The sequence below is a fragment of the Rhineura floridana genome, chromosome 4 (assembly GCF_030035675.1).
Source record: "Rhineura floridana isolate rRhiFlo1 chromosome 4, rRhiFlo1.hap2, whole genome shotgun sequence".
Lineage (NCBI taxonomy): Eukaryota > Metazoa > Chordata > Lepidosauria > Squamata > Rhineuridae > Rhineura > Rhineura floridana.
The window spans coordinates 154,161,991-154,189,744 of NC_084483.1; the positions used below are offsets into that span (position 1 = coordinate 154,161,991).

Consider the following 27,754-nt stretch of genomic DNA (forward strand, 5'->3'; position numbering starts at 1 on the left):
TAAATGGCATCAATACATCTACCACAAAGGAGTCTGAGAATAGTCTGTGTGCCATTATGTTTGTTGCAGCAACATTTGGGATAGGCGGAATCATCTCTGGCTCTGTGAGATCTAAATTAAGTGTCAGGCACCGCTTCCTGGTTCTCAATCTTGCATTCAAATCACTTTGCAGATGTGATAGCCTACCTAACTAGCAATCCTGTCCACACTGTTTTTGAATGGTAATATTTACTGCTGTAGTGTCTACAAACTAACCAAAAGCTGTGTTTCAGTGTTACAAAATAAGGAAGTTAAATGAGTATATGACTAATGAGATGAGAGATGATTGAAGCAAATAAAATGAGACCAAGGTGCAACTGAAATACAAATGGAAGCAGAGTTCTGGATAAACTATTAATAAAAATAAACCTGAAGGAAGGAATTATTGCAATTCAAGTATATATTCAGCATGTAACAACATTGAGGAAGACATTGAGCAGGGTCGATGAGACGTGTAGCCTAAGCAGAGTACTGAGGACCATACAGAGAGGTCTAGAGGGCTGAATTGCACCTCTGGACGTGAGGTTCCCCATCCCTGCAATACAAGATTGTGTAGCAGCAGAAAGCTGGTATAGCATAGCAGTTAAGATTATAAGTGAATTTCCCTCTTTAAATTTCAACTCAACTATGAACTCACTGGGCGTCCTTATACAAGCCACTGGTCCCTGAGTCTCAATCCTCCTACCTGCAGTATGGAGATAATAATCTTGATGTTTCTGTAAGGATTTTAAAAAAATATTTATTTTAATTGCTTTATAAAGTATACAATCATGAAAGATAAATGCTCATGTTCCTCTGCCCATCCAAGAATAAACTTGTGGTACATTCTTGCTGTTATTGTCTATTTTATTCTATAACAAAATACGTGCAATGCTTTCAATACTTGAAGTGCACAGTATAAATACCAAGTGTCAGTATTTGATACTATGGATGTTTTGAAGCTGAGGATGTACAAGTTGAAATGAACAAACTACTCAGTGATGAACCTCCTTTCAAATGCTACATGTGTTTTTAAAGGCCTCTGAGAACAGCTTTTGCTACTGGTTTGGAAAGAACTAATAAAATCTGAATTAGGAAGATAGGTCTGTAGTTCTGGAAAAAAAAATGTATAACAGTAAATAAAACTGGCCACGTATCTTATCTTCAGTGTAGAGGAGAAGCCCCAGCACTATTTAGATGGTCTTAAAATTTTCATAATTTCCTAAGGGTATGCTTATTGAAAAGCTGACAGCTGTTCCTAGGAAAACCTGTGCAAATGTGAAAGACAGATAACCTTTAAAGGGGAGAGAGAGAACAGGATGGCAATGGCTTCATGTAGAGAAGACATTAAACTGGACAAGGGAACAGCACCTTCTGAATACCTCACTAAGTGAAAGGCAGAGTAATATTTCACAACACCAAGGTGCATTACTAAGAAATTGATTTGACTTTTCCCCTTTGCTAGATGTTTAAATGATTTTTATAATAACTGCCATTGAGCAAAAGACAAATGAATGATTATTTATTAATTCTTTCCCTTACCCGACATTTTAAACTTCTCCTAAGGCACAAGAGGATGCACAAATGAGGGTACAGTGATTCATAACTTCTGGAAAGCATTCCCTAGAGGATAAGCAAGGACATCCAATTTTTTATATCCATTGCCTGTTCTGCACCCATTACTCACTGTTTTATCCCTTGGAGTCTTATGAAGGAGTACAAAGATGGGCTGATAAAATGAAAGAGACCACAAGAGATAGCGATACATACAGTTCTTCCTATCTCCCTATATAAAGAAACTGTTTCAACAACTATGACTTCAGCCAGGATGGAAAACTTCTTGAACCTCTGTGCTTGCATAGGCCTTGATATTTTGACTGAGGATCAGCAATACAGAATACTATAACTTAATTTATAAACAGCAGTGCCTGTCTCTTTTCACTAAAACAAATTGGACAACTGCAAGAGATTAGACTAAGCAGACTTCTTGTACTACAATAATATGTACTTTAGGGCAGTGGTTCTCAAACTTAGTTTCCCACAGACCACTGCTAAGTGTCTTGGCAGACCACTTAATTATTTTTTTGCATGCTGTAGCAATTGTCAAGTGATGTCCTAGATGCTGTATGATTTTTACTTTTATTTTTACAGACATGCTATGGACCACCTGAATGAAGCTCACAGACCATTAGTGGTCCACAGACCAGAGTTTGGGAATCCCTGCTCTAGAGGTTGTTCACACTGGGTTTGCAGGGCAACTAAATGCATCAATCTGATTCTCTAATAATCCAACTAGGGCAGCAGCAGTGCAGTAATTTACTTATTTAGAAAAATGTATAAATTAATAAACAATTCTGATTAGTCTATATAAAATACAAGAGAATTATCAATAATAAGCAGATAAAATCAGAAAATTTAAAAACAAGTATACATAACTAAATTATTTGTCTGGATACAGTCGCTGAAATAAAAAAAGTTTTAGCAGGCATATAAAATAGTATTGCAAGCAAGCCTGCCTAACGTTAACAAGCAGGGAGTTCCAAAGCATAAGAGTCTATGTTTCAGTGTGGCAGATGCAGAACAAACATCATATGGCACTTATTAAAATGCATGTTCTGCAGACTGAAGTGCTCGAGGAAGCACATATAGGACAACATGATCCAAGTAATATTGCCCAGTATGTAATGCAACATTGTATCCTTTGATGCTTTTATGTTAGAAAAGCAAAGGGGCATTGCTTCCTGTGAACATTTTCATCCTATATGAACTGGTCCATAGCTGCAGTGGCGTCACTAGGGTTGGTGTCACCCGGTGCGGTAACTCATGGTGTCACCCCCATGGACCTCCTCCCGTACCAGACCATACAGAATCCTTAATAATGTTTTTTGTATTAATGTTACTCGTAAATTGTAATTCCCGTATATCACTGAATGTAATAGTGCACACACACACACACACACACAGCCAGCTGTGGGATTGTCACACAAACAACCTAGAACATTTTTTTCCCTTTCACAAGGACATGCAAAAGATTGAACCCAGGACCTTCTGCATGCAAAGCACATGCTCAGCCTACCACTGAGATATAGGGTAGAAAAGCACTCACTGTCCTGCTGGCCTGGGGATAATTCTGAGGGCCAGTGGGAACCACAGATGTGATGGGAGGCAGGGAGAAGTGAGTGGGCAAGGAGTGCAGGTGCAATGCTGAGGTGCCGTCTCAGCAAAACTGACGCCAGTCCTAGTGGGTAAGCCCCATTCAACAGGGTGGGATTTACTTCTGAGTAAACATGCACAGGATTGCAAGGTGGGGGGCAGCAGCAAATCCCCCCTCCCTCAACCCCAACTTGTCAAGGATTATCAATACCTTGGCACAGTCATTAACCAAAACGGAGACAATACTCAAGAAATTAGGCTAGGACTGGGGAGGGCAGCTATTGGAGAACTCACATGCAAATATGTATCACTGAACACTAAAGTCAGGATCATTCAGACCATGGTATTCCCCATCTCTATGTATGGATGTGAAAGTTGGACAGTGAAAAAAAATGGATTAGAGAAAAATCAGCTTATTTGAAATGTGGTGTTGGAGAACTTTGCGCATACCATGGACTGCGAAAAAGACAAATAATTGGGTGTTAGAACAAATTAAACCAGAACTATCTCTAGAAGCTAAAATGATGAAACTGAGGAGATCATACTTTGGACACATCATGAGGAGACATGATTCACTAGAAAAGACAATAATGCTGGGAAAAACAGAAGGGAGTAGAAAAAGAGGAAGAACAAACAAGAGATGGATTGATTTCATAAAGGAAGCCACATACCTGAACTTACAAGATCTGAACAGGGCGGTTTACAACAGATGTTACTGGAGGTTGCTTATTCATAGGGTTGCCATAAGTCATAATCGACTAGAAGGCACATAACAACAAAAACCTTGAAATGCAGGAAGCTGCTTTAGACTGAGGATCATTGGTTCACCTAGTTCAATACTGTCTGCCTTGATTGGCAGCAGCTCTCCAAGATTTCAGGCAGGGGATCTTTCCCAGAAATGTCGGCGATCGAACCTGGGCCCTTCTGCATCCAAGGAGGTGCTCTTCTAATGAGCTTTGTTTTGTTCCCCAAATGGTGAGCCCCCATTCAAAAGAGCCACCACCTGTCCACTGCTGAAGTGTATCCAGGGGGTGGAAGGTGGTGAGCAGCCTCGATGTCAAAGCAGGGGCAGAGAAAGGGCGGGCCTTGGCCTTGTTGGAGGCAGGTGTTCGTGGGGGCCATTACTGGCCCTGGGCTCACAGCCCCCCAAAAGTCTGGTGCCAGCCCTAGACCAACCCCTCTCATAACATCAGAGGAGCCTGGCTGCTGGGTCAGGCCAAGAGCCCAGCATCGTGCCCTCAGTGGCCAACCAGAGGCCCCACTGGGAAGCCTGAAAGCAGGCCTCAAGGGCAACAGCAACACTCACCCCCAAATGACATTCACAGCAACTGGTATTCAGAGACATTTCCTGCCTCCGACAGCAGAGGGAGCAACAGAGCCATCGTGGTCAGCAGCCATTGAGCCTCTAGAAACGTGCGCAACCTGCTTTGAAAGCCATCCAAGTTGGCGGGCATAGAATCATAGAATAGTAGAGTTGGAAGGGGCCTATAAGGCCATCAAGTCCAACCCTCTTTGGCATCCCAAAGTGCAGCCGCTGTTCCCACCCGCCCCATGCAAGGCGGCTTACTCTGCACCAGGACAGCCCCTCCCCCCAAAAAAATCTGGAGGTTGCAAGAAAACCAGGCAATGGAAGCAATGGAGTTTGGGCTCTGTTTTGCATGACATTGGATTGGAGTTGATTGCACGGAGAAGCCCTCAGGTTCTTAAAAGGGGTGGAGCCTGGGAGTTTATTTATTTATTTATTTATTTGTTTCATTTATAGACCGCCCATAGCGAGTGGCTCTCTAGGCGGTGTACAAAAAGGTTAAAATACAAAATATCAACAATAAAATCAGACAACAAACAATAAACACAAGCAGCAACTAAAGAAAAAAATAAAAAATAAAAAATTTAAATTATAACATAAACGCTTAAAATGCCTGGGAGCATAGCCCCACCCTCCTCCGTCCCCGCTTTCCCCACTTTCTTTGTGAAGGAAACTGACCAGGCCAGAACAGGGAGGTGCAACGACCAGAGACTCAGAAAAGTGGTGGAAGACATGCAGCCTTCCGGTCCTCATTCGGAGGCTGGAACTGGTTTCATTGCTGTCATACCTCTTTCATCCCCCCTCCTTGTGTTTCTTTGGACCGGCACCCTTCTGCATTGCTGCTCTCGTTTGGGAACCAGAAGTGTTTCGGTGTCTAAGGACCACCCTACCCCTTTGGCCCATTAACCATTAGAGTTCCGTTGACCTTTTCCTCCACCGGAGGAGCTGCTCGCTCTCACATTCGTCACTCAATTTGAGAGCAAATCTAGCTCGAGGGAGTGCGAAGGAGCCAGCCTGTGAGGCGGCAGGGCGGGAGCTGAGGGAAGAGGGCAGTCACCGCGCTCGCTCCTGATCTCTCTCTCTCTCTCCTCCTTGGCCGCGCCTGCCACTTCCCAGCAGTGGTGCCTAGGGTGGGGGTGGCGGCTCGTGGTGTCACCCCCATCTCGTGGTGTTACCCGGTGCGGCCCGCACCCACCGCATTGCCCTAGTGATGCCCCTGCATAGCTGAAGCAGTCCCCTGCCACTAGATTTCATAGTACTGACAAGAACTGATAAGTAGACTCCTATGCATGAAAAGTGCACATCTGCTTACCAAACACCACCTGCCCACATATCTGTCCATTGCCAAGAGCAGGGCATGCAATTTTTTTTTAACAGGAGCAATGTTTCCACTGGTGTGTACTAGCTTTTCCCTTCCCTCTTACATGATACTATATGACGCTTACTTTGTAAAATGAAAATCACGGAGCTTAGACATTGGAAGGATTTACATTCTGCTTTCCAAAAAATTTCAAACTTACCTGCAGATTTATTTATTAAGTTTATATCCCACCTTTCCTCCCAGAAGGAGCTCAGGGCAGCAAATAAAAACACTAAAAGCATTTTAAACATCTTAAAAACAAAAGACTTTAAAACATATTTTAAAAAAATCTTACAAGTATCTTTAAAAAACAACTTTAAAAATGTCTTAAAAAGCAATTCCAGCACAGACACAGAATGGGATATGGTCTCTACTTAAAAGGCTTGTTGAAAGAGGAAGGTCTTCAATAGGCACCAAAAAGGTAACAGAGATGGCACCTGTCTTAATATTTAAGGTGAGGGAATTCCACAGGGTAGGTGCCGCCACACTAAAGGTCCGTTTCCTATGTTGTGTGGAACGGACCTCCTGATAAGATGGTATCTGCAGGAGGACCTCACCTGCAGAGCGTAATGATCAACTGGGTATATAAGGTTAAGACGATCTTTCATATTAAACCTTTTGGGGTTGAAAACCCATCCTTTATTTATTACCAGATGTGTGGCTGGTTATTACAATTGCTCTGTCATGAGGGAAAGACAATATGAATATGCTCAAAACCACTCTCTTTCAAATCTTCAAGGCTGAGCCCTGATATTGAAACAGTTTTGTACCTCACATCTGGTTCAAATTAAGCTCTGCCATCAAGGAATCCAGATAGAAATGGATTCCCACCAGAAGAAAAAAAAGGAAAGCTGTTTCATGTCTTTATTTTCACCTTGCTTCAGCCAGCCCATGTCATGTGTTTCTGATGCACAGCACCAAATTAGAAACAAGTATGTAGCTTGCTAAGAAAACTTTTATTTTGATTTAAATTTTAAAAGCACACCTCAGTCTCAAATCTGTAAATAAGTCTCTTGCTGTATGTCATTAAAGCATTAATATAATCAGAGTGTTTTTGTTTTCTTCACGATTTTAACTTCATATTAAATACAACTTTTATGCCATTCTGCACAAGTGACTCATTTAATACATTCTGTATGTGTGATTGTTGAACAAATGTATCCAGTTACAAACAATAAAGAAAATTATACCCTTAGCGTTAACGCTACATTGGGGAGTATTACACATTCTATTTATTCAGCAGTATCTCTTAATGTAATATTAAAAATAATATTTGAATGTGTATGTCACCATAACCCAAGGAAGTCTCGTTTGGCTCATTACTACAATGAGGTCACATTCTGAACACAACTGTGGTTTCTTTCCTTCACATGCCAGTAGGGAGAAGGTGAACAGACTAGAAAGGCACAATCACAGAAAATCATGATGTGAAAAATGGCTAGCCTGTTTATGTGGTGGCACTGTTTACAGCAATAGTCACACGTTTGGTTTCAACATAAATAAACCAATTTTCCTCTGCAAAATGTTCAGATTTATTTATTTTATTTATTATTTATTATTTGATTTATATCCCGCTCTTCCTCGCAGCAGCAGTAGTAAACAAAAGCACTAAAAACAATTTAAGCATCATAAAAACAGATTTTAAAATATATTAAAACAAAACATCTTTAAAAACATTTATTTAAAAAGCTTTCAAGACTTTTTTAAAAAAAGGTTAAAAACATTGGTGTTTTTTTTAAAAAAAAAGTTTTAAAAACATATTAAAAGCAATTCCAACACAGATGCAGTCTGGGATAAGGTCTCAAAAGGCTTGCTGAAAGAGGAAGGTCTTCAACAGGCACCAAAAAGGTAACAGAGATGGCGCCTGTCTAATATTTAAGGGGAGGGAATTCCACAGGGTAGGTGCCGCCACACTAAAGGTCCGTTTCCTATGTTGTGCAGAACAGACCTCCTGATAAGATGGTATCTGCAGAGCACAGTGATCGATTGGGTATATAAGGTATAAGACGGTCTTTCAGATATCCTGGTCCTGAGCTGTATAGGGCTTTGCATACCAAAACTAGAACTTTGAACTTGGCCTGGTAGCAAATGGGCAGCCAGTGCAATTCTTTCAGCAGCAGGGTGACATGTTGGTGATATCCAACATGTGAGGCGTCCTTCCCTGGCTCTCCCTGTCAGGTTCCTACCTGCTCGTGGTTACTGCCTGTCTCTAGGCACCACCAGGGACTCCACCAGTCCGGACCGCACTCTCTTATGGTTTACCTATCCGCTCTAGCACAGATCTCAACAGATCCCCCTGCTAGGCAACCACCAGTAACGTCCCAATACTAGTATTCCCAGAGACTCTGAATACTGGTATTGTTATTCTCTTCACCGCTGCCACCATTTGTTACAGTTCCCCTTCAGCCTTGGTGAACCTTACCCTCCCTTCTGGTCTGTGAAACTCCAGCCAAGGATCAGGCCTTTGGTAAACCAAATTAAGTATTTATTAAAGATAACAAAGCTAACAAGATTAACAAGATTTCTTCTTAAGGCACATAAGCATATGGTTTTACTCAATACTAATCCGAACTCCACCTCCCTCCTGGTAAACAACTCTCTAAACCCCACCAAGCAATCCACAAGAGGAAGGCCTTTGCGTGTTTTGGGTGGCGGATATCGCCGCTTTCATTTCTAGATTCTTATATCTGAAGAAATCCTGAAAAGTCCTCCATACTATCATGGCTAGCGCCCGGTCGGCAAAAGAAGAAAGAATCAGGTACATACAGGGAGACCTTTTTACATGTCCTGGAACAGACTCCTTGGCTCATTGTATCAGTGAGGATTGTCATGTGCTGGCATAGCTGCCATTTTTAAGAAGAAGTTTGGTGGTGTTCAGGAGCTCTTGAACCAGAAAAAGAAGACTGGGGATGTGGCTGTTCTGAAGAGAGAGAATCGATATGTGTACTATCTGATTACAAAGAACAAATACTTTCATAAGCCTACCTATGACAATCTACGGAAGAGCTTGGAAGCGATGAAAATCCATTGCCTTAACAATGCTGTAACTTGTATTTCTATGCCGAAGATTGGGTGTGGACTTGACCGCCTGAATTGGAGTAAAGTTTCAACAATGCTTGATGAAGTATTTGAGGATACAGATGTTAGCATTACAGTTTATACCCTTTAATTTATTATCCTTTTGTATTCTGTGTTTGTAACTGATTTGTGAAAAGATGGTGATGTGATTTTGTTCTATTTCCCTTTCTTTTTCAGACATTTCTCACCATTACTAATATCCAATCATAGACAGTGTTTTGTAGAAATTTATAGTTAAAGCTTTTAATTTTTAATCTCTAATTTTTAGGATTTTGATTATGTCCATATGGAATGTACTTGTGTTTGGTTGTAAGTCGCCCAGAGTGGCAGATTAACCTCTGCCAGATGGGCGTCTAACAAATCTCATAAATAAATAAATAAATAAATAAATAAATAAATAAATAAATAAATAAATAAATATATCCTGCCCCAGTGAGCAGTCTTGCCGCTGCATTTTGCACCAGCTGCAACTTCCGGACTAACCTCAAGGGCAGCCCCACATACAGCGCATTACAGTAATCCAGCCTGGAGATTACCAGGACATGGACAACAGTGGTCAGGCTATCCCAGTCCAGAAACGGCTGCAGCTGTCTTACCTGCCGAAACTGGTAAAAGACATTCCTAGCAACTGAGGTCACCTGGGCATCTGACGACAAAGATGGATCTAGGAGCACACCCAGACTACGAACCTGCTCATTCAGAGGGAGAACAACCCCATCCAAAGCAGGTAACTGACCAATTATCTGAACTCGTGAACCACCAACCCAGCGCCTCCATCTTGCTAGGATTCAGACTCAGTTTATTGGTCCTCATCCAGCCCACCACTGAGTCCAGGCAGCGGTCCAGAGCTTGCACAGCCTCTCCCAATTCAGATGTTATGGAGAAATAGAGCTGGGTATCGTCAGCATACCGCTGACACCTCACCCCAAATCTCCTGATGACCATTCCTAAGGGCTTCATAGATGTTAAACAGCATGGGGGCAAGATGGTACCCTGTGCAACTGCCAGGAGGCCGAAAGACAGCCACCCAATGCTATTCTCTGAGAACAACCTTGGAGATAGGATTGGAACCACTCTAAAACAGTGCCTCCAGTACCCATCTCACCAAGTCAGCCCAGAAGGATACCATGGTTAATGGTATCAGGAGCCGCTGACAGATCAAGTAAGAATAACAGGGTCGCATTCCCCCTGTCCTTCTCCTGATAAAGGTAATCCATCAGTGCGACCAAACCCAATTCAGTCCCATAACCAGGCCTGAACCCAGACTGGGATGGGTTAAGATAATCTGTTTCATCCAAGAGTACTTGCAATTGTTGCGCCACAACCCTCTCAATCGCCTTCCCTAAAAAGGGGATATTTGTGACCAGTCGGTAGTTGTCACAAACCAATGGGTCCAGAGTGGGTTTTTCAGGAGTGGTCAAATCACCACCTCTTTCAAGGTGGCTGGAACCACTCCCTCCCGCAATGTTGCATTGACCAAACCCTGGATCCACTCTGTCAACCCCCCTCGGCAAGCTTTAATAAGATGACATGTTGCTGGCCGTTTCCACGCAAGCACCTTGACTACATCATCAGGCCGCTTCAACTGAAACCATTCCCAAGAAGTTGCAGCAGACGTTGCACTGACACCTCATTGGGGATTACAGTAGATGTGGATGGCGCATCAAGACTGCTATGGAGGCAAGCAACTTTGCCCTCAAAGTACCTTGCAAACGATTCATAGTGGGCCTCCGAAGAGTCTTAAACACCATTTCCTGGAGTTGATGTCAAGAGACCCCTGACAATATGGAAAAACTCCACTGGATAACTACTTGAGGATGCGATGGAAGCAAAGAAGTAGGCCTTCTTTGCTTCCCTCATCGCCACACAGTAGGCATTGTTATGATTTACTCGTGCCTGATCAGCCTCACAGCACGTCTTTTGCCACTTGCGCTTTAGCCGTCATCCAGCCTGTTTAACTGCCCTTAGCTCACTGGTGTACCAAGGTGCAAACCGGGCTCCACAATGCCAGAGAGCAACCGTGTCAAGAGCCCGATGTGTCTCGCTGTTCCACAGCATGACAAGGGCTTCAATAGGGTCACCTGCTCTATCTACTGGAAACTCCCCCAGGGCATTCAGGAATCCTGTGGATTCCATTAGTCTCTGGGGGAGGACCATCTTAATCTGTCCACCCCCCGTGCAGGGAAGGATCAGAGCCATAAGTCCAAACTTCACCAGGATGTGGTCTGACCATGACAACGGGGTGACATCCACCCTCCCATCTCCAGACCACTCCTTCCTCCATCTGGAGCAAAAACCAAGTCGAGGGTGTGCCCTGCCCTATTTGTCAGCCCGTGACAATTTGAGACAGCCCCATGGTCGTCATAGAAACCATGAAGTCCCAAGCCGGAACACCAGAGGCAGCCTCAGCATGGACATTGAAATTACCCAGCACTATCGTTCTGGGCTCCTCCAACACCACAGCCGAGATGGCCTCCGCCAGCTCAGTCAGAGAAGCTGCCAGGTAGCAGGGTGGATGGAGCACCATCAGCAACCCTAGTTTACTGTGTGCTCAGCCTGACACCAGGTGCAGGCCCTCACAGCCAGCTCCAAGACAGAGTGATTTCCTGGTGACAGAGATGGAAGTTCTGTAGACCACAGCAACTCCTCCCCCCCCATCCCTGCTGCCTGTGCTGGTGTTGCACCAAGTATCCAGGTGGGCAAAGCTGGGTCAGATCAACTCCTCCCAGCTCCCCTACCCAGGTCTCGGTAATGCACACCAAATCAGCACTTGCATCCACAATCAAATCATGGATGAGAGTGGTCTTACTGTGTACCGATCTGGCGTTAAAGAACAACACTCTTTCCTCTTCTCCCAGGCATTTTAGCATGAGTTTTAAAATTCGGTTTTTTTTAAGTGTTTTTAAATTTGTATATTTGTTTTTAATGTTTTTAATTGTTGTAAACCGCCCAGAGAGCTTTCGCTATGGGGCGGTATACAAATGTAATAAATAATAATAACACACACAGGCCAGTGGGCACAGCAGATGTACAACGAAGAACCCCTCCATGAGAGGAGTGGCAGCAAGGAACAAGGCACAGATAGCCTTGCCCTTTTCTTCTGTGGTAATTCACCACATCCCCATGGCTATATTTCCCTCTACCTATGATCACTGAAATTGGGGTGTCATCACCCATGTTCCTCCGTACTAAGACTCCTCCTAAACACCTGATATGGACCCAACACGAGCCCACCAACAAAGCCTGCCAGAGCCAATTATCCCAGTAGGCCTCTGCGAGAATTGGGAACAGTCATACCCATTCAAATTTTTTTCACGCAGGGCCCATCTACTCCCCCTCCTGTCTCACACCCAGGGAAGGCCAGCCTTCTGCCAGTTACAGACTCTCACTCTGAAGGCATCTGGTGACTTTCTCCTATCATTCAGTTCACTGCACAGACTCTCACCCTGTGCAGGAACTACACATGCACCACACGCCCTCCCCACCACCAATCTCCTCTAGAATGGTTTAACAGAAAAATAATAAAACATTTTTTTTAAAAAAAACAAAACAAAACAACAAAAAAGGTAATAGAAGGTGGTAGCGCCCTTGTCCTCTGGACTATGGTTGCCCCTTGGGTGGCAACCCTGCCACCCAAGGGCAGCTGGGCTTTTATGCCTCCTGACCCAGCCAGCAGCTGATGCAAGAGGCTGCAAGATTAACTGCAGCCTCTCTTTGCAGCAAGGGGGTCCCAGTCCTTGCAGTACTTACCAGGGACTTCAGCTGTCTCAAGGGATAGCAACCCAAAGGAGTGAGCAGCAAGCACCCAGATGCTCAGATACTCACTCCCAGGCCAGGTCTTCTTCAGTTCCCTAGCGCTGCAGCTGTTCCCAAGGACCCTAAGGGCAGCTGGGCTTTTATGCCCCCTGACCCAGCCAGCAGCTGATGCAAGAGGCTGCAAAATTAACTGCAGCCTCTCTCTGGAGTAGGGTTGCTAGGATCAGGGCTTGTGACTGATCCTGTATCTTTAAGAGAAGAGGAAGTCTGCCAAGTGCAGGTGTTCTTGCACCACTGTAATGGGAAAAACCACAAGATGGAATTCTCCCTTCCCCCTGCACAACTTTTAAAGATACAGAAGACCTCTTGGAGGACGGGCCCTTGTGGTTTTTCCCATTACAGTGTTGCAAGAACACCTGCACTTGGATGACTTTCTCTTCTCCTAAAGATACAGGATCAGTCTCAGGCCCTGAACCTGGCAACCCTACTCTGGAGCAAGGGTCAGGCAGGGGCCCCCAATCCTTGTAGCACTTACCAGGGACTTCAGCTGTCTTGAGGGACAGCAACCCAAAGGAGTGAGCAGCAAGCACCCAGATGCTCAGATACTCACTCCCAGGGCAGGTCTTCCTTCAGTCCCCTAGTGCTGCAGCTGTTCCCCAGTTACTGAAGGGTCCATTTAAGAATAATCATATACATTTACCTGTTCCCCTTAAAATAGTGAGTCAAATCCAAACAGCAATTCTTGGACGAAGCTTACAGTGGCCTGTCAGAAAATGGCAGGTAATGACTTGTCTTGAAAACAACACATGTAACGTACAGCAACATAAAATTGCTATTATCAATTTAATACCTAAAGCATAACTTCATTTTTATTACTTGTTTGCCCAGCTCCTAATCTTCAGTTTGCATATGTTATCATTATGTAGACAATACAGTGAGATAATAATACATCAGACCTACGATCCCCATCTATAGGTAGAGTTACCTGATCCAACTGAAAAGGACTAATAAAAAAGTTCAAATAACGTGGTCTGTGAAGTCTCTCACTGGCCTGACTTGTTTGAAGGATTAGCTGAATAAGAGATTCATTCTAACATAGGTGACTGTCAAAGTGAAATTTAAACGTTTGTCCTTCTAAAAGGTTAAACACTGGTGATGTGCAAACCAATATTTATTTGGTTTCTTATTGAGAAAGGTGCTTACAAGCATTTTTTGGAGATGCAAAATTACTCGTTCTCTGTACGATTTTGAATAGTTTAGTATCCAGCTATCTATCTACTCTATCTACTCTATGTATGTATGTATGTATGTATGTATGTATGTATGTATGTATGTATGTATGTATGTATCTATCTATCTATCTATCTATCTATCTATCTATCTATCTATCTATCTATCTATCTATCTATCTATCTATCTATCTATCTATCTATCTATCTAATATTGTTGTAAACCCTGAAACCATTATGTTGCAGTTCGCTTGACCATAGTCAGGTGGCGTTGCAAACTACAGTGTGATGATGGAGTGACAGGTTAGGGCAGCTCCAGGAAGCTTGGCAACCTGTGGAGGGGGGAAGCAGAGGAGGAAATCTGGGGGTGGGAAGAGAGGAGGAACCCTGGTGATCCATAAGAAGGGGAAGGAGGAACCTTGGAAAGCTGTGGAGGGTGGAAGGAGAGCAGCAGAGCAAGCAGGCAGCCTGGCCAAGCTACAGAGTAATGGGCTGGGGAAGCTCTGGTAAGACTTGGTGTCACTACCATGAGGCCTGGACAGTAGAAAGCTTGGTGACATGTGTGACGAGGAGGAGAAGAGGAGGCTTGGCAGTCCGTAAGGGGAGGAGGATGCTTGGTGACCCATGGGGGGAGGAGGAGGAACAGAAGTGGAGGTCTGGCGGTTTGTGGGGTGAGGAAGAGAGGAGGAGGCTTGGCAACCAGTGAGGGGAGGAGGAGGCTTGGCGGCCTGTAGGAGGGAGAAGAGGAGGAGGCTTGGCAGCCCGTAGGGGGGTGGAAGAGAGGAGGAGGCTTGGTGACTGACCAAGGAGTATGAGTGTACCAGTGTAAGGTGAGTGAGGAGATGACATTTGCCACAGGCCAACATCTGGGTGCCCTGGGAAGTTGGTGAGGGAGTGGGGGATACCTGGGGTTCCTGTTCCTGAGATTAGGTAGTGGGTTGGATGCACAAACCATCCAGGGGTGGAGCCCCTAGTAGTAATTATAATTTACTATAAAGTATAAATGTGAAATACTGTCATTTGGTTTATTTTTTAAAAATATTGATTAACCCAATTACTTTTAAAACATCCACTTTTTGGTATATACTAATAGCTTAAGACAACAATTAAATTAGCATATTCATTTGTAATTTCTTTAAGTTCTACTTCAGAGAGTTTGTGATATAATCCGTATATATTAACTGATTGTATTATTTTATTATTATCTGTATATATTAACAGGTTTTATTAACTGACTTTGTTCTACCATGCGTGTGTGCATGCATGCAAATAATTTAAACTTCAGTTCCAATGTTATTTTGTCAGAAGTTGGTAGTGAAGAAAGGATCCAAGCCATGTGAGGTTCTCTTGCCTGAATAACTGAAAAACCCATACAGTTCCCCTCCTATTTCTAGTTACTAAGCAGCAGCTGCCTTGTTGTCCCCCCCTTATCCCGAATGCCATAAGACTAACATTCGTGCAATTCTTTGTTGATATGACATTCTCATAGCTATGCATATATAATCCTTATGAAAAGCAGGTACCAAAGATTGGGATTGAGGAAAACATTTGTCATTAATGAAACATAGGTTGCTCTCTCCATATAATACTGTTTTCTTGTGGGAGGGAGCCATTTAGGTAGACCAGAAGTAAGGAGGACATTCCAACTGTTCCTTCAAATTGTGTATATAACGGCCCACTTGGAAAAAACAGCTTTAAAAACCACCCCACCAATCAGTCTGAAACAGAGAGCTCTGGCATTAGGGGAAGAAGTCACTTCCCAATACCTTTAGGCCCCCACTATTCCCCATACTAGTAAAGAAGGATGACCTAAGCTCTGCATACACAGTTCCCAAAAAGAAGTGTGGAGGGGAGACTAACAGCTTCAATTCTTCTTCAGCCATCTTCCCACTTTGCCTGCTAGCAGTGGAGGAATAAGACACCAGAGAGAGGTAACCAAGTAGTAAAAGTATGAAGAATTCTTGCATTCTCTTCCAAAGTATTGACCATGGGTTGTATCCAATGTAGCACTAAGTAGTTCCATCAGTGCAAAGATTTCTCCTTGTGCAATGGAACCTCCCACTCCCTCTACGCCCCCTCCAATCTGTTCTAGGGATTCCCTCAACCCTCTGGAGCAGATCTAGAGAGGGTGTGGTGTGCACAGGGGGGAAGAGGGGGGGAAGTCTCATTGCACTAGCGGTAATCCTTACACTGATGGGACAAGTTAGTTGAATACCACCCTATCTCTTGGAATTATGATCTGCAATGCCCTGTATAGTATTAAAATGACACTTTGAAGATGATTTTAATCTCAGTTTTCTGATTTTGAAGGAAATCAGATTAAGCTCTTCTAATAACCAAATTATTTAGCATGTATTTAGAGAGGAAATGGCTATCAAGAGAGAGAGAGAGATCATAATTCAGAATATAAAAATTGGTCTCATAATTTCTTAAGCAGGAGACTCCTAACTTGTGAAAGACATATATTTTAGGCTAATTTTCAATGAGATTAGTAAAACTGACTCTGGGCATTATCACTTACTCCACACTCTTTTCCCTGACATCTGGGCTTCTATGTATGCTGGAAATGTTGTATGGAAAAGCATTCAATTACCTGAAAGCCCACTGCCACAACCCAAAGTTTGAAATGGTGCAGCCCAGAGGTTTGCTTGTCTATTGAGAGCAAGGCCTAAACTCAAGTCATGGTCACAATATATCTGACACTGTCTATAGCAGTGGCAACAGTACATGTCACACCAAAGAACAGCAATGCATGGCCAAAAGCTTAATAAGCATTATGTAATGCATTAAATAAGAAAGAGTACATAACAGATTCAATCTATGTTTATCCATGTAGGAATATGTAGTACAGAGAGAGGAACAGATGTCACAATAAGCAATGCAACCTGTCTTTTTGTTGTGAAGACAGTACATCAACCTTTCCCAATTGAATATGGGAGAGAAATAACAACTGAGAATGTACTGAAAAGTCAGCCATGAACCTGCTTCAGATCTACAGAGATCATATAATCAATAATACCCACAAGTAAAAAAATGGCAAGAAGTGTTAGGAAGAGTGACATGTTTAATATTTCCAACTTCTGTATCACACAGCTGAAAGCAAACTTGAGAAGTTCCAACCCCCTCAATCGACAATGGTTAAATAAAATTCTGCAAACAAGTATTTGCTATTTTCCTTTTGTATTAAATAAAGAGAACTAAACTTCTAGAAGCTAATACAATTTTTAAACCTCACAGAATGCTAGAAGAATACTTTGAAGCACAGTGTTTAAAACCAAGACACATTTTTATACACTATTTATTAGTCAATAAAAAGCAGCTTGCTCTGATCATCATCAGGGCAGAATGTGAATAAATTTTAGGCAGGGCTACATCACATGAAAATGCTCGGTTTTTCCACAGATAATGGCATGATTTTAATATATTGTTATTCTTAACAAAATCCAACACTGCTTTTGAAAGGGTAACTTACCATTCAATGTTTGCTATAAAAGAAACATTTAAGACTTTACAACCTTAAGCAGTGGAGGTTTTGCAATAGTAGGATTTTCTGTCTATACTGGAAACAGTTATAGTGTACTGAACGTGATTCCTTTCATTCTAATCAGCATTCAACACAGAAAGCGAGTATAGGGCTGCTGTTAGAAACCAAGGGTCTGTAACAGCATTGGACAACCTTGAAACGGAATTATGCCTAGAACATGATTTATCTGAAAATCTGAATTGATGATCTGTTGCATCAGCAAATAATTATTTATGATAAGGAACAGTGATTACTAAGCCAGCAGAACATCATGATTTCTAACCTTCCATTGATGTCACAAATTAGCCTTGGTTGCCCATACTTTCCCTCTGCCAATAGCTACCCTGCTAGTTACAGTTATTTGCATCAGGCACAGACATCTGCTGTCTAGGTTAAACCAACATGTGGGGTGGGGTGGGGGGCAGAACCGGTGGAGCTAGTGTGCTCATCTATGCTTTCTTTCCTCCTCGTGTGTTTCATTGACCAAGAAAGCAAACACATGTATAGGGCCATAGTGTGGCATAATATCATACAGAAATATGCTATGTGAAGGCAGGCACTCCAGAGACACCTGAATTTGTACAACCCAACATTACTATGGTTATGTGATCAGCTTTCATAACAGGATTTGCAATTAAATGATGGCACATATCTGCACTTTCCATCCAACCAGACATACAACGGTGCTATTAATATACTACAATAAGTTAGAAAGTTGGCAGAAATTTATATTATACTTTCATGGGGAATATCTAAATAATTCCCTTCGTTATATCACTTACCTATCAGACCTTTCTCAAGAGTAAAGGTTTTGTTGGTGAACATGCATTCAAAAGCGACGATATGGAAAACTTTGTTCACTGTGTTGTGTGTTCCAACTATTCTGATATACCTACGAGGAAAGAAAGGATGCAGACGTTATAGAAATTGAGAAAAGGCTAGAATGCCATGTCTTGGAACAATGATTCTATCAGAAATGAGCAACGTAGCACTGATCTGCCAGTAACACTGTATGATCCCCGCTCCGCACCCCAGGACTTACTGGGTCACGGGGTGGTCTTTGTGGCAGCGGCCGATCCCCGAGCCACCATCTTGTTGTTGGTGTGCACATGCAGTGCTGACGCGCTGACAGGGCATGCCATGGGAGAGAGCAGGATGGCCGAGGGGATTTAAACCCACGCCACCTGCTTCCCACTCTCCTTTTGAATTTGCGTCACGGTGAGAAGGATCAGTGGCTCCCTCCCTCATGGCTTGGCGGGAAGGATCGGCTGCTCCCTCCTTCATGGCTACTCCCTCCCTTGCGGCTCAGCAGGAAGGACCAGTGGCTCTCTCCCTTGCAGTTCGGCGGCTCAGGCTAGGTGGCCTTTGGGCTGCTTTTTCTTTCATTGGGTTAGGTGTGTAAGAGAGGGGGCAGTGTGCATTGCCCAGGAGGGCTAGTCTGGCAGTGGCAAGGCCTGGGGAAGTGACTTCACACCCCTTAAGGACTTCATCTGAGTGATTTGGGGCCCAATACAATCCTCAGTCCCAGAGACTTGCAGAAAAATAGGTTTTGGGGAAAACAAACTCCTGCAAAGCCCTCACACTAGGAAGCATAATGACGGCTGCGCTTAACAGATAAAAGATTTGCCCCACATGAAATCTAGCACTTGCACTCAAGCAGTAGTAGCAGAGAGATAAATGGGAAGATAGTGGAGCAGAAGCTGGAGCCTTTTTGAATGAAACCTAATACATTTATCAGATTTCATTAAAAACAGGATTGCATTTGATTTCCAAGGAAACAAAAACTGAAGGCTATTCAGTTCAACACTATTAAAGTGTTCATTATATATCCTCATATCAAAACTACAAAAAAACCCCACAGAACCCATGCTTCCATTTTCCACCACAGACAAAAGAAGTATTATTTAGTACTTTTTCATCATAATGAAAAGTTGTATACATCAAAGACAAACTCAATAAATGAACCCTCCTTACCTACAAAAATGAACCTCTGTCTTTTATTATGCCCTTACTGTCATTCCACATTATCTCTCTTGATGTGAACAATGACTTTTGCGGTTTGAATCCAGTGTCATGCATGAGTGGAAAAGTATTTTCCTCACAGAGGAAAGGACTACCCCCACCCCCACCCCAATAGCAGACCTTTGAGCCCCACTGAATCTTGCTCTGGTGGGAGTGTTGGGGAAAGCTTTGGGAGCAGCTTTTGAAGTGTGTGAAGGGCTCCAGAGAAAGTGCAGGCTGGAAAAGGGCTATGAAATATGCAAAAATACATACATGATTCTTTGGATTCCAGACCTTCCTGTTAAAAGCCCATTTAAAATTATTTGAACAGTTTTACCAAAGATACCTGTGATCTTCACTTCTGGCTATATGGCTTGCAATTCTTAATACCTCTGCAAAGTCAGATGGAATACTTCTTACTACCAGTGGCCTATTCACCCTTTGTATTACCTCTGAGACATCACCTTCTACAAACAAGCATTAACCTTGAATCAATCTGTTCCCCTCATTTTCTAAAGGGAGAATGAGAGTTCAGAGGGTAATGAACAGCGGAAGTTACTAATAAAAATTCTGGAAAATCCTGAGTGGAGAACTTGCCATCTCGATGGAGTTGGAAAAGATAACTGGTAAAAATTATCTGAATAGAATTTCCTGCCATCCAAAGTGAAAGAAGGTGAATTATTAAATTAACAAGTTTCTACTCATCAAATGTGACATTTTAAGAGCAATATTCCAACTCTACCACATAATCCCCCATTAAAGATGATATAACTTAGCTTTTTATTTCAGGACTGTTTGTCATACTAGCAATTTTTTTTAAACGTTAGATTAATTAAAAATGAAATATTTTGAAGGAACTTTAGAAAGTTTTCATTCACACTTTTATCTACTTGGTTTTCTGTGGGCATTTGGGATCTTTGCTTGGATCTTGCTCAGACTCCTCTCCCTACACTGAGAAATAGTCTTCTCACATAAAAAGGAAATGCAGAGCACACATTGAGAGAAGGAGAAAGGAGCAGAGATGGGGAGAGTGCATGCATATATATGCTGTGTGTGTGTGTGTGTGTGCGCGCGTGTGCATGTGGGGTGTGTGTGTATACATAACGAGGTTTCAAAAAATAAAGAACGTATTCCATTTGTGGTAGATTTCCATCCAACATCTCCTAACTGTGACCTAGCAATTCGGGAGAGGTATCCATTGCTAGCAAACTCTGAACGTCTTCCTGGAGCCATCAACAAGCCTTCTATTGCAGCATTTCGCCAGCCTCCTAATTTACGCAAACTATTAGTGAGAACTGTGCTTAAGCTACCTGTCAGCAATCCCTTGTCACTCCAAATGCTGTATCACCTGTGTGTACCTCATGGAGACAAAAGCACTAGGATGGGCAGAACATATTACATCAAACAGCACATCACCTGCAGGTCCTGGAATATAATTTATGTCATTGAACGCAAAAAAAAGAATAGCATATCCAATACGTAGGAAAAACTACAACTGACCCATGCACATGCTTCAGAAACTACAATCAGCAATCTTGACTAAGAAAGTGGAACAACCAGTTACAAAACATTTTAACACTGAGGGCCATAGCCTAACAGCTATAGAGATCCAACAGCATTGACTAAGAGGGAGAACTTTTGGATATACTCTCTGGACACATTTGCACCACATGGCCTTAACCTGGAGGACAGTACAAACATTAGCTTAGCTTCTGCAAATGAAGCCCCTCTGAGCATTCCATCCTCAAACCTCTATAACTGCCACCTTGGTAACAGCATTTGTATGTTAGCAGCTGATGAAGGCGGAAGCTGAAACGTTTTGTTAATACAATAAAAACCTCTGTTTGGTTAATCACAATCAAATATATATATATGAGAGCATGAGTGAGCCCACTCACCACTAGCATGCAATCCTCAGAGTCCTGGCCATGACGGAAAGTCACCCTTGGGTTTAAAAAGATCCCCCACCCCTGCTTTATCTACTAGTAGTGTACATATATGCACATATAAAAATTATATTGAAATTGTGTATCTGGGCTCCTACTGGGAGAAAGAGCGGGATATAAATCTAATAAATAAATAATACTACCCAACTTCTAATTGTTACATATGACAGAATAATGGGCTTCTTGTTTCATTTTATATATAAAAAGGAATACTGAAATAAAATAAAATGTATATCCCCTCCCAAAGTAAGAGCTGAAGTTGCTGGTAATAAAATAAGAAATCATTATATTACATTACAATTTGTTATTTATTTATAAAGTACCTAAAGTAACTAGATGCTGGGCAAAAGTAAGATCAATGAAGTTCTGCCCTCTGACTTACAACTAGTGGTGGCTGCTGCCCATTGGACCTGACATGGCCAATAAAAGGGCATGGGGCATGGCCAAGTTGTTGGGCTTTTCTTCCCAACTTCCTTCGTTGCAAAGGTACAGTGGTCAATTAAGTATTGAAGTGTTTTCTGAAAAAGTAGCACCTAACGAAAATGAAAAGGGTCTTACTTTGGTTCAGAAGTGATCCCTGCTATCACAGTTGTTTTTCTGCTGGGTGAAAAATTATGTGGCCCACACCTATTATGGTTCTCTCCCTATCCTCCTTCTTTGCAAAGAAACAATAGACATTTAAACACTTAGCACCTAAGTGTCTTACCTTAGTTCAGTAGGGGTCACAGATATCACAAATTTCTCAAGTGCATTCGTGACACAATAACTGTACATTACTCAGAAGCAAGCCCCACTGAATTCCATGGGGACTGCTCCCTGTTAAGCATGTACAGGATTGCAGCTCAAATTGGTTAGTATTAAAGGTGCCACACAGGACTGTTAACAAAAGACCTCATAAATTTCCAGACCTATGGGAAAACATTACCACCCTTGCCCAGTTTATTAACTTCTACATCTTTTTTTCCAGAATGTGGAATAAGATGTGAGGGATATTAAGTGGACTAGAAGCTGGGAGACCAGGGTTAAAATCAGCCGTGAAACTCACTTGTGTAACCTTGGGACAGTCGCTGTTTTTCAGCTTAGACTATCTCAACAAGGTTGTTTTGAGGACAATATGGGAAAATGGACACCAGTAAATGCCACCTTCAGCTCCTTGGAGGAAGGGTAGAATGGATATAAATGTAATACTGATAAATAAGGAATAATCAAAATAAAATGTCTCTCTTCAACCTGCCTGCCCCCAATTTTGAATTGGGGGAGGGGGACAGGTTTAAAATCATGAAAAAGCCCAACCTAAAAACAAATAAACAATCTGAGATACAACCAGGATATTCAGGTCTACAAACACTCAACTTTGCATGTAGGTCCTCGGCAAATCCAATGTGAGGCTGTCTACTGGGACAGGCTTGGCTGGGTAGTATGTGTAGGCAGGGTGTAATCTGTGCACTTGTACTACATAGAGACTCTGTGAACTGAATTCTCATCTGTGCTATCCTCTCCATCATCTTACTTTTTATAATAGCATTTTAGGTTTGCCAAAGTGGTTTTTAGTCTTTTTAGCCTCACAACTACCCTGTAAAGTAGATTATAGCGCAATTTTAGCAAAACAAAAAGAGCAGTATTAGCATCTTCAAGGCTAACACATTTATTGTGGCATACATGGGCTACAGTTTGCTTCACCAGATGCATCATTCTTGGTAGTCCATGAAAGGTATTGCAACAATATATTTGCTAGCCTTTAAAATGCTAGTTGACTATTGTTTTGTTTCTTCTGTAAGCAATGGCTAGTTGGCACCTGCCTCCTCAATGTGGAATCTGTTTGTATTTAATAAGATGATTCCACAACAGTAACTTCAGCATGAAATATAAACTTTTCATTGCCAGTCAGCTACATAATACATAGAATCACTGCTATTCTTTTACCAACATGCCAAGGAAAAAAACCCAGAAAAAACTGGCTCTAGCATCCAGATAGTGATCACTGTAGTGTTAAGGGAATCCAGTCAGAGACTAGAGCTGTTCCAGACCAGATTTTACCAACAAAATCAGAAGCTGATGTTACACTCAAGGCAATGAACAAATTAACTATTTAACAGAGTTTAAATAGTTTAACGACAGCCAGTGTGGTGTAGTGGTTAAGGTGTTGGAGTACGACCTGGGAGACCAGGGATCGAATCCCCACATAGCCATGAAGCTCACTGGGTGACCTTGGGCCAGTCACTGCCTCTCAGCCTCATGAAAACCCTATTCATAGGGTTGCCATAAGTTGGAATCGACTTGAAGGCAGTACATTTACATTTTTAAATAGTTTAACAGAGTTTAACAGAGGCCTAAAACACAACTTATTGAACTTCCTCTAAACTGACCCATTTAATGCTTCCCTCTCTTTACCCAGAGTTCTAGTTAGTTAAAAATTCAGAGAGGATTCGTCCACTGCTGATCCAATCTGCCCCACTCACCCCAGGATCATGGAGAAGGAGAAGGCAGGAGAGAAGGAGCCCTCCCCAGATGGAAGGATAGAGCGGCAGCCATGGCAAAAGCCTTCCTGAGCAGAGCCAGACCATGGAGGAGGAACAGGAAGAGGAGACACCACACCATGGGGCAAGCAACAGGCTGCAGGCTAGGGTGGGTGAAAAATCTGACCATGGGGGATCATACATAAGCAAATATTCACCCACTGCAGCCTGCAGGGGGTCCCCTATCCCATCTTTCTGCAGTACACCTCTGCTGGGGAGGTTTTGGTAGTGGAAGGGTGGATCATATCCCTAGTTAAAGGGTAGCCTCAGATTCACACTTGGACCCTGAGGCAGTTGAAAAGATAGATTTCTGGGGTTTTCTCATGCCTAATATGTGTTTGTTCTAAATAAAATAGTTTGGTCACCACGCTTTGTGTAAAGCGTACATCTTATAATCATCACAGTATTCTTCTTCTGCACTCAGTCTCCCTACACCAAACCAAAAGCAATCAGCACACCACACAATAAACAAACCCAGGTTAAACCTATTATCTGTATCAACAAGTTGCGAAAAAATAAATATCCCAGCATGCCTTTGAATAAAACCACTCTCCCCTTCCCTCTCAGCATAAATAATTGCCCTATTCATTCCATCAACTTTTAATGAGGGCGAACTGCTGGAGTAGAAAACACATTTGTGACAAGCAATCATTTTAAGTCCCTCACCCATTCAATAAACAAAATTTGTATAAATAAAAAATATTGTACAAAGAGGCTCACCAGAGTCAAGTGGTACTCACAAACCTCAATAGGCAGTTCAGTGAAATAAAATATTAGCAAATATAAAAAATAAAAACAAGCAAACAATTGATCAAGGAAGAACATGGGCTAGTTAACCTGGCCGAGTGTGGCCTTCAAGGAAACAGCTGTGATCATGCTCAGAACAGCTCCCAGGTAAAATAAACAAGTAAACCAGTTAACCTCAGATACCCTCAGAATCAGATTTGATTCAATTAATGACAAAAGGAGGGAGCAGGAAACTGTAAACCAGTTAGTTTTTTAAAAAAACAATCAAGCAGTATATAAATATTTTAAAATAGAATAATAAATAAATAAATAAATAAACTTTCTGGAGACAAATGGTGGAGGAGGACCTCCTGGCAGTAGCAATCTTGTTGGATTGAAATTGATTGAGTGGTGCAGACATCTGATTTGCCAGAGAATGGGAGATTAACAGAAAAGTGTGCAACATTCTCTCTGCATTTAAATGGATTTTGAAAGAATGTGTGGGATAGAAAAAAATGTGACTTTGAGATTTTGGGGAAAACTTAAAAATCAATTGGTGGACATTTCACTTGGTAGGGCTAAGACTTTGTGTATTTATTTATTTATTACATTTATATACCACCCCATAGTCGAAGCTCTCTGGGCGGTTTACAGCAATTAAAAACAATAAAAACAAATATACAAATTTTAAAACACAAAACAATTTAAAAACACAATTAAAAACAATTAAAAACAATTTAAAAACACATGCTAAAATGCCTGGGAGAAGAAGAAATTCTTGACCTGGTGCCGGAAAGATAACAGTGTTGGCGCCAGGCGCAACACTGCACACTCTTGTATGCACACTCTTTCGTCCCACCCACCCTATCTGCGTGCATTGTAATATCTGACTCAGAACTAATGCAAAGGGTGGCTAACTTGTGCTCCCCATATATTGTTGGACTCCACTTCCCATCATTTCTGACCACTGGCCTTGCTGGCTGAGGCTGATGGGAAGGCCCACAGGTTCCCTATCCCTGGGCAAAGGGATAGTCCTCCACACATCCAGGAGTTAGTCACTTGACTGACACACTCTTAGAGGGAAGCTCAAATGAACCTCTTCCACGTGAAGGGCCACAGAGAAAGGGATCTGCCTGCTGCTGACCCTTACCCAAGATGACATCCACAGGGCTGACGGCCATACATCACAACAACATCTGGAAAGAAGAAGATGCCTGATGGACAGCTATATGTGTGTAGGCTCTCTCCACCCAGTCAGAAACCTGCATGGTTGGGCTTCCCAGAAGAGCTTGCACAGTGATAGGTGCCCCTTTTCAGATGTTGCAGTGAACACCTGGACGCCAGGTGTGGTTGGTGGTTGAGGGCAAGGCTGGCAGGTGAGGTCTCATTGTCCGCTGTGTATCATGGTGTGGGGGGATAGATGAAGGGAGGGTTCTGAACCCCACCCTTTATGCTGTGTAGAACTGCATCTTTTAAAAAAAAATAATGTAAATTATTTCTCATTTAAACGTAATTTTTAAAAATTTTGGTTGTTACAGCTGTGTCATCCTGAATGACCTGGGCTCTACCAAACAATCAGCTTTCAAGCGAAACCCTAAACCTTCCGTGGTGTCACTCCCATAGACCAATCATTTGGGACGGACCTCCAGTGGTGACTTTCCCAGGTTGTTGCCGCCACTGAAGAGGCCTGGGGCACTTAGAGCTCCTCTGGCCCATCTCGTAGCATCATCCGCCCCCCGCCTTGACACCTTCTAGGAAATTCCTCCTTCCGGAATTTTCCCCACGCGTCTCTTTTGTTGCTCTAAGGCAGCCTTTCCCAACTAGTGGGTCACCAGATGTTGTTGGACCACAGCTCCCATCAGCCTCAGCCAGCATTGCCAATGGTCAGGAAAGATGGGAATTGTGGTCCAACAACATCTGGTGGCCCACTAGTTGGGAAAGGCTGCTCTAAGGGATCAGCCTCCACTGCTTACAAAGTAATGATAGGAATATTCCTAATTAGGGTCACGATAAGCAAAAAAAAAACCCTTGCAGTTTAAGAACGTACCTATAGCCAACAGATATTTCTATCAAACGTTAAAAAGCAGGGAAATTTAGCAGCTATAGTGAATGCACCAGGGCAGCAGGAGACCTGACCTCCTCTCTGAGATATTGTACTGCCCTACAAATTTGTCAAAATGCCAACACAATTTGGGTTGGTCTTTCACAGTCCAATCCACTTGCTGTGTAGCTTGGAATAATTTGGTAACATGTGCCTCAGTTGAATCTGAAACTGCAGTTTGATATAAAATCAGACTGATTACAATATGTTACTACTTAAGCAATGACTAGCTGTTGGAAAAAACAAACTTGGCCTGCCCAAAATGCATGTTTTCAGCCTGCTATGCTTAAACCACTCTACTTAACGAAAGGTGGGCATGGTCAATTAAAAACATAGAGCACACCTAGAATTTTGCTAGAATATATTTCACCTCCCACTGTTTTATCTTGTGCAAATTCAGACACTCCTGAGGTCCACTGGAGACTATTCTGCAGGAGAGTCAGTGGCATTATTCCACAATTATTTTTGGAGATTTTTAGTATTGCTGTACTTCACATATTCACAGAAACAGAAGCAAAAGAAAATGATTTACTATAGGAAACTTCACTAAAATTGCAAAATAAATCAAACATATTTAAAGTCACTATCTGAACTATTTCAACTGTCTTAATACTGTTGCTTCCTCCCTGCTAAAACAAGATCAGCACAGCACACGTCTTGTTTGTGTTATTTGGGCTGATTGCAGGTGTTGCCACAACTCACCATATGCTCACAGGCATGTTACCAAATTCTTCCAAGCTACACAGGAGGTGGATTGGACTGTGAAAGACCAACCCTAATCGTATGCATTTTGACAAACTTGTAGGGCAGTCCAATGTCTCAGAGAGGAGGTCAGGTCTCCTGCTCCCCTGGTGCATTCACTATAGCTGCCCAGTCTCCCTGCTTTTAAAAATTTGATAGAATTATCTGTTGGTTATAGGTGCTTTCTTAAGCAGCAAGGTTTTTTTTGCCTATTAGTGAATTTCTCTGCTTATTAATCTGGGAGGTAAGAAATGGGATCCTATGCAAGTTTGTGAGAAAGGGTTGATCATTTGCATGCTT

At 42.4% G+C, this 27,754-nt stretch overlaps 2 protein-coding genes across 4 annotated transcripts in view; one reads left to right on the plus strand and one right to left on the minus strand.

Annotated features, from left to right (window-relative positions):
- Nucleotides 1-27,754, minus strand: part of BTBD9 (BTB domain containing 9) — a 299,604-nt gene that overhangs the window by 98,639 nt on the left and 173,211 nt on the right. For all 3 annotated transcript variants that reach the window (XM_061624891.1, XM_061624893.1, XM_061624892.1), the window contains exon 7: nucleotides 18,206-18,315. In XM_061624891.1, the coding sequence (XP_061480875.1) occupies nucleotides 18,206-18,315 (110 nt within the window). The remainder of the gene's footprint in view (nucleotides 1-18,205; nucleotides 18,316-27,754) is intronic.
- Nucleotides 8,474-9,023, plus strand: OARD1 (O-acyl-ADP-ribose deacylase 1). The gene is given in 2 exon segments (XM_061626419.1): nucleotides 8,474-8,666; nucleotides 8,669-9,023. Coding segments are annotated over 2 exon segments (447 nt in total). The 5' UTR covers nucleotides 8,474-8,557; the 3' UTR covers nucleotides 9,007-9,023.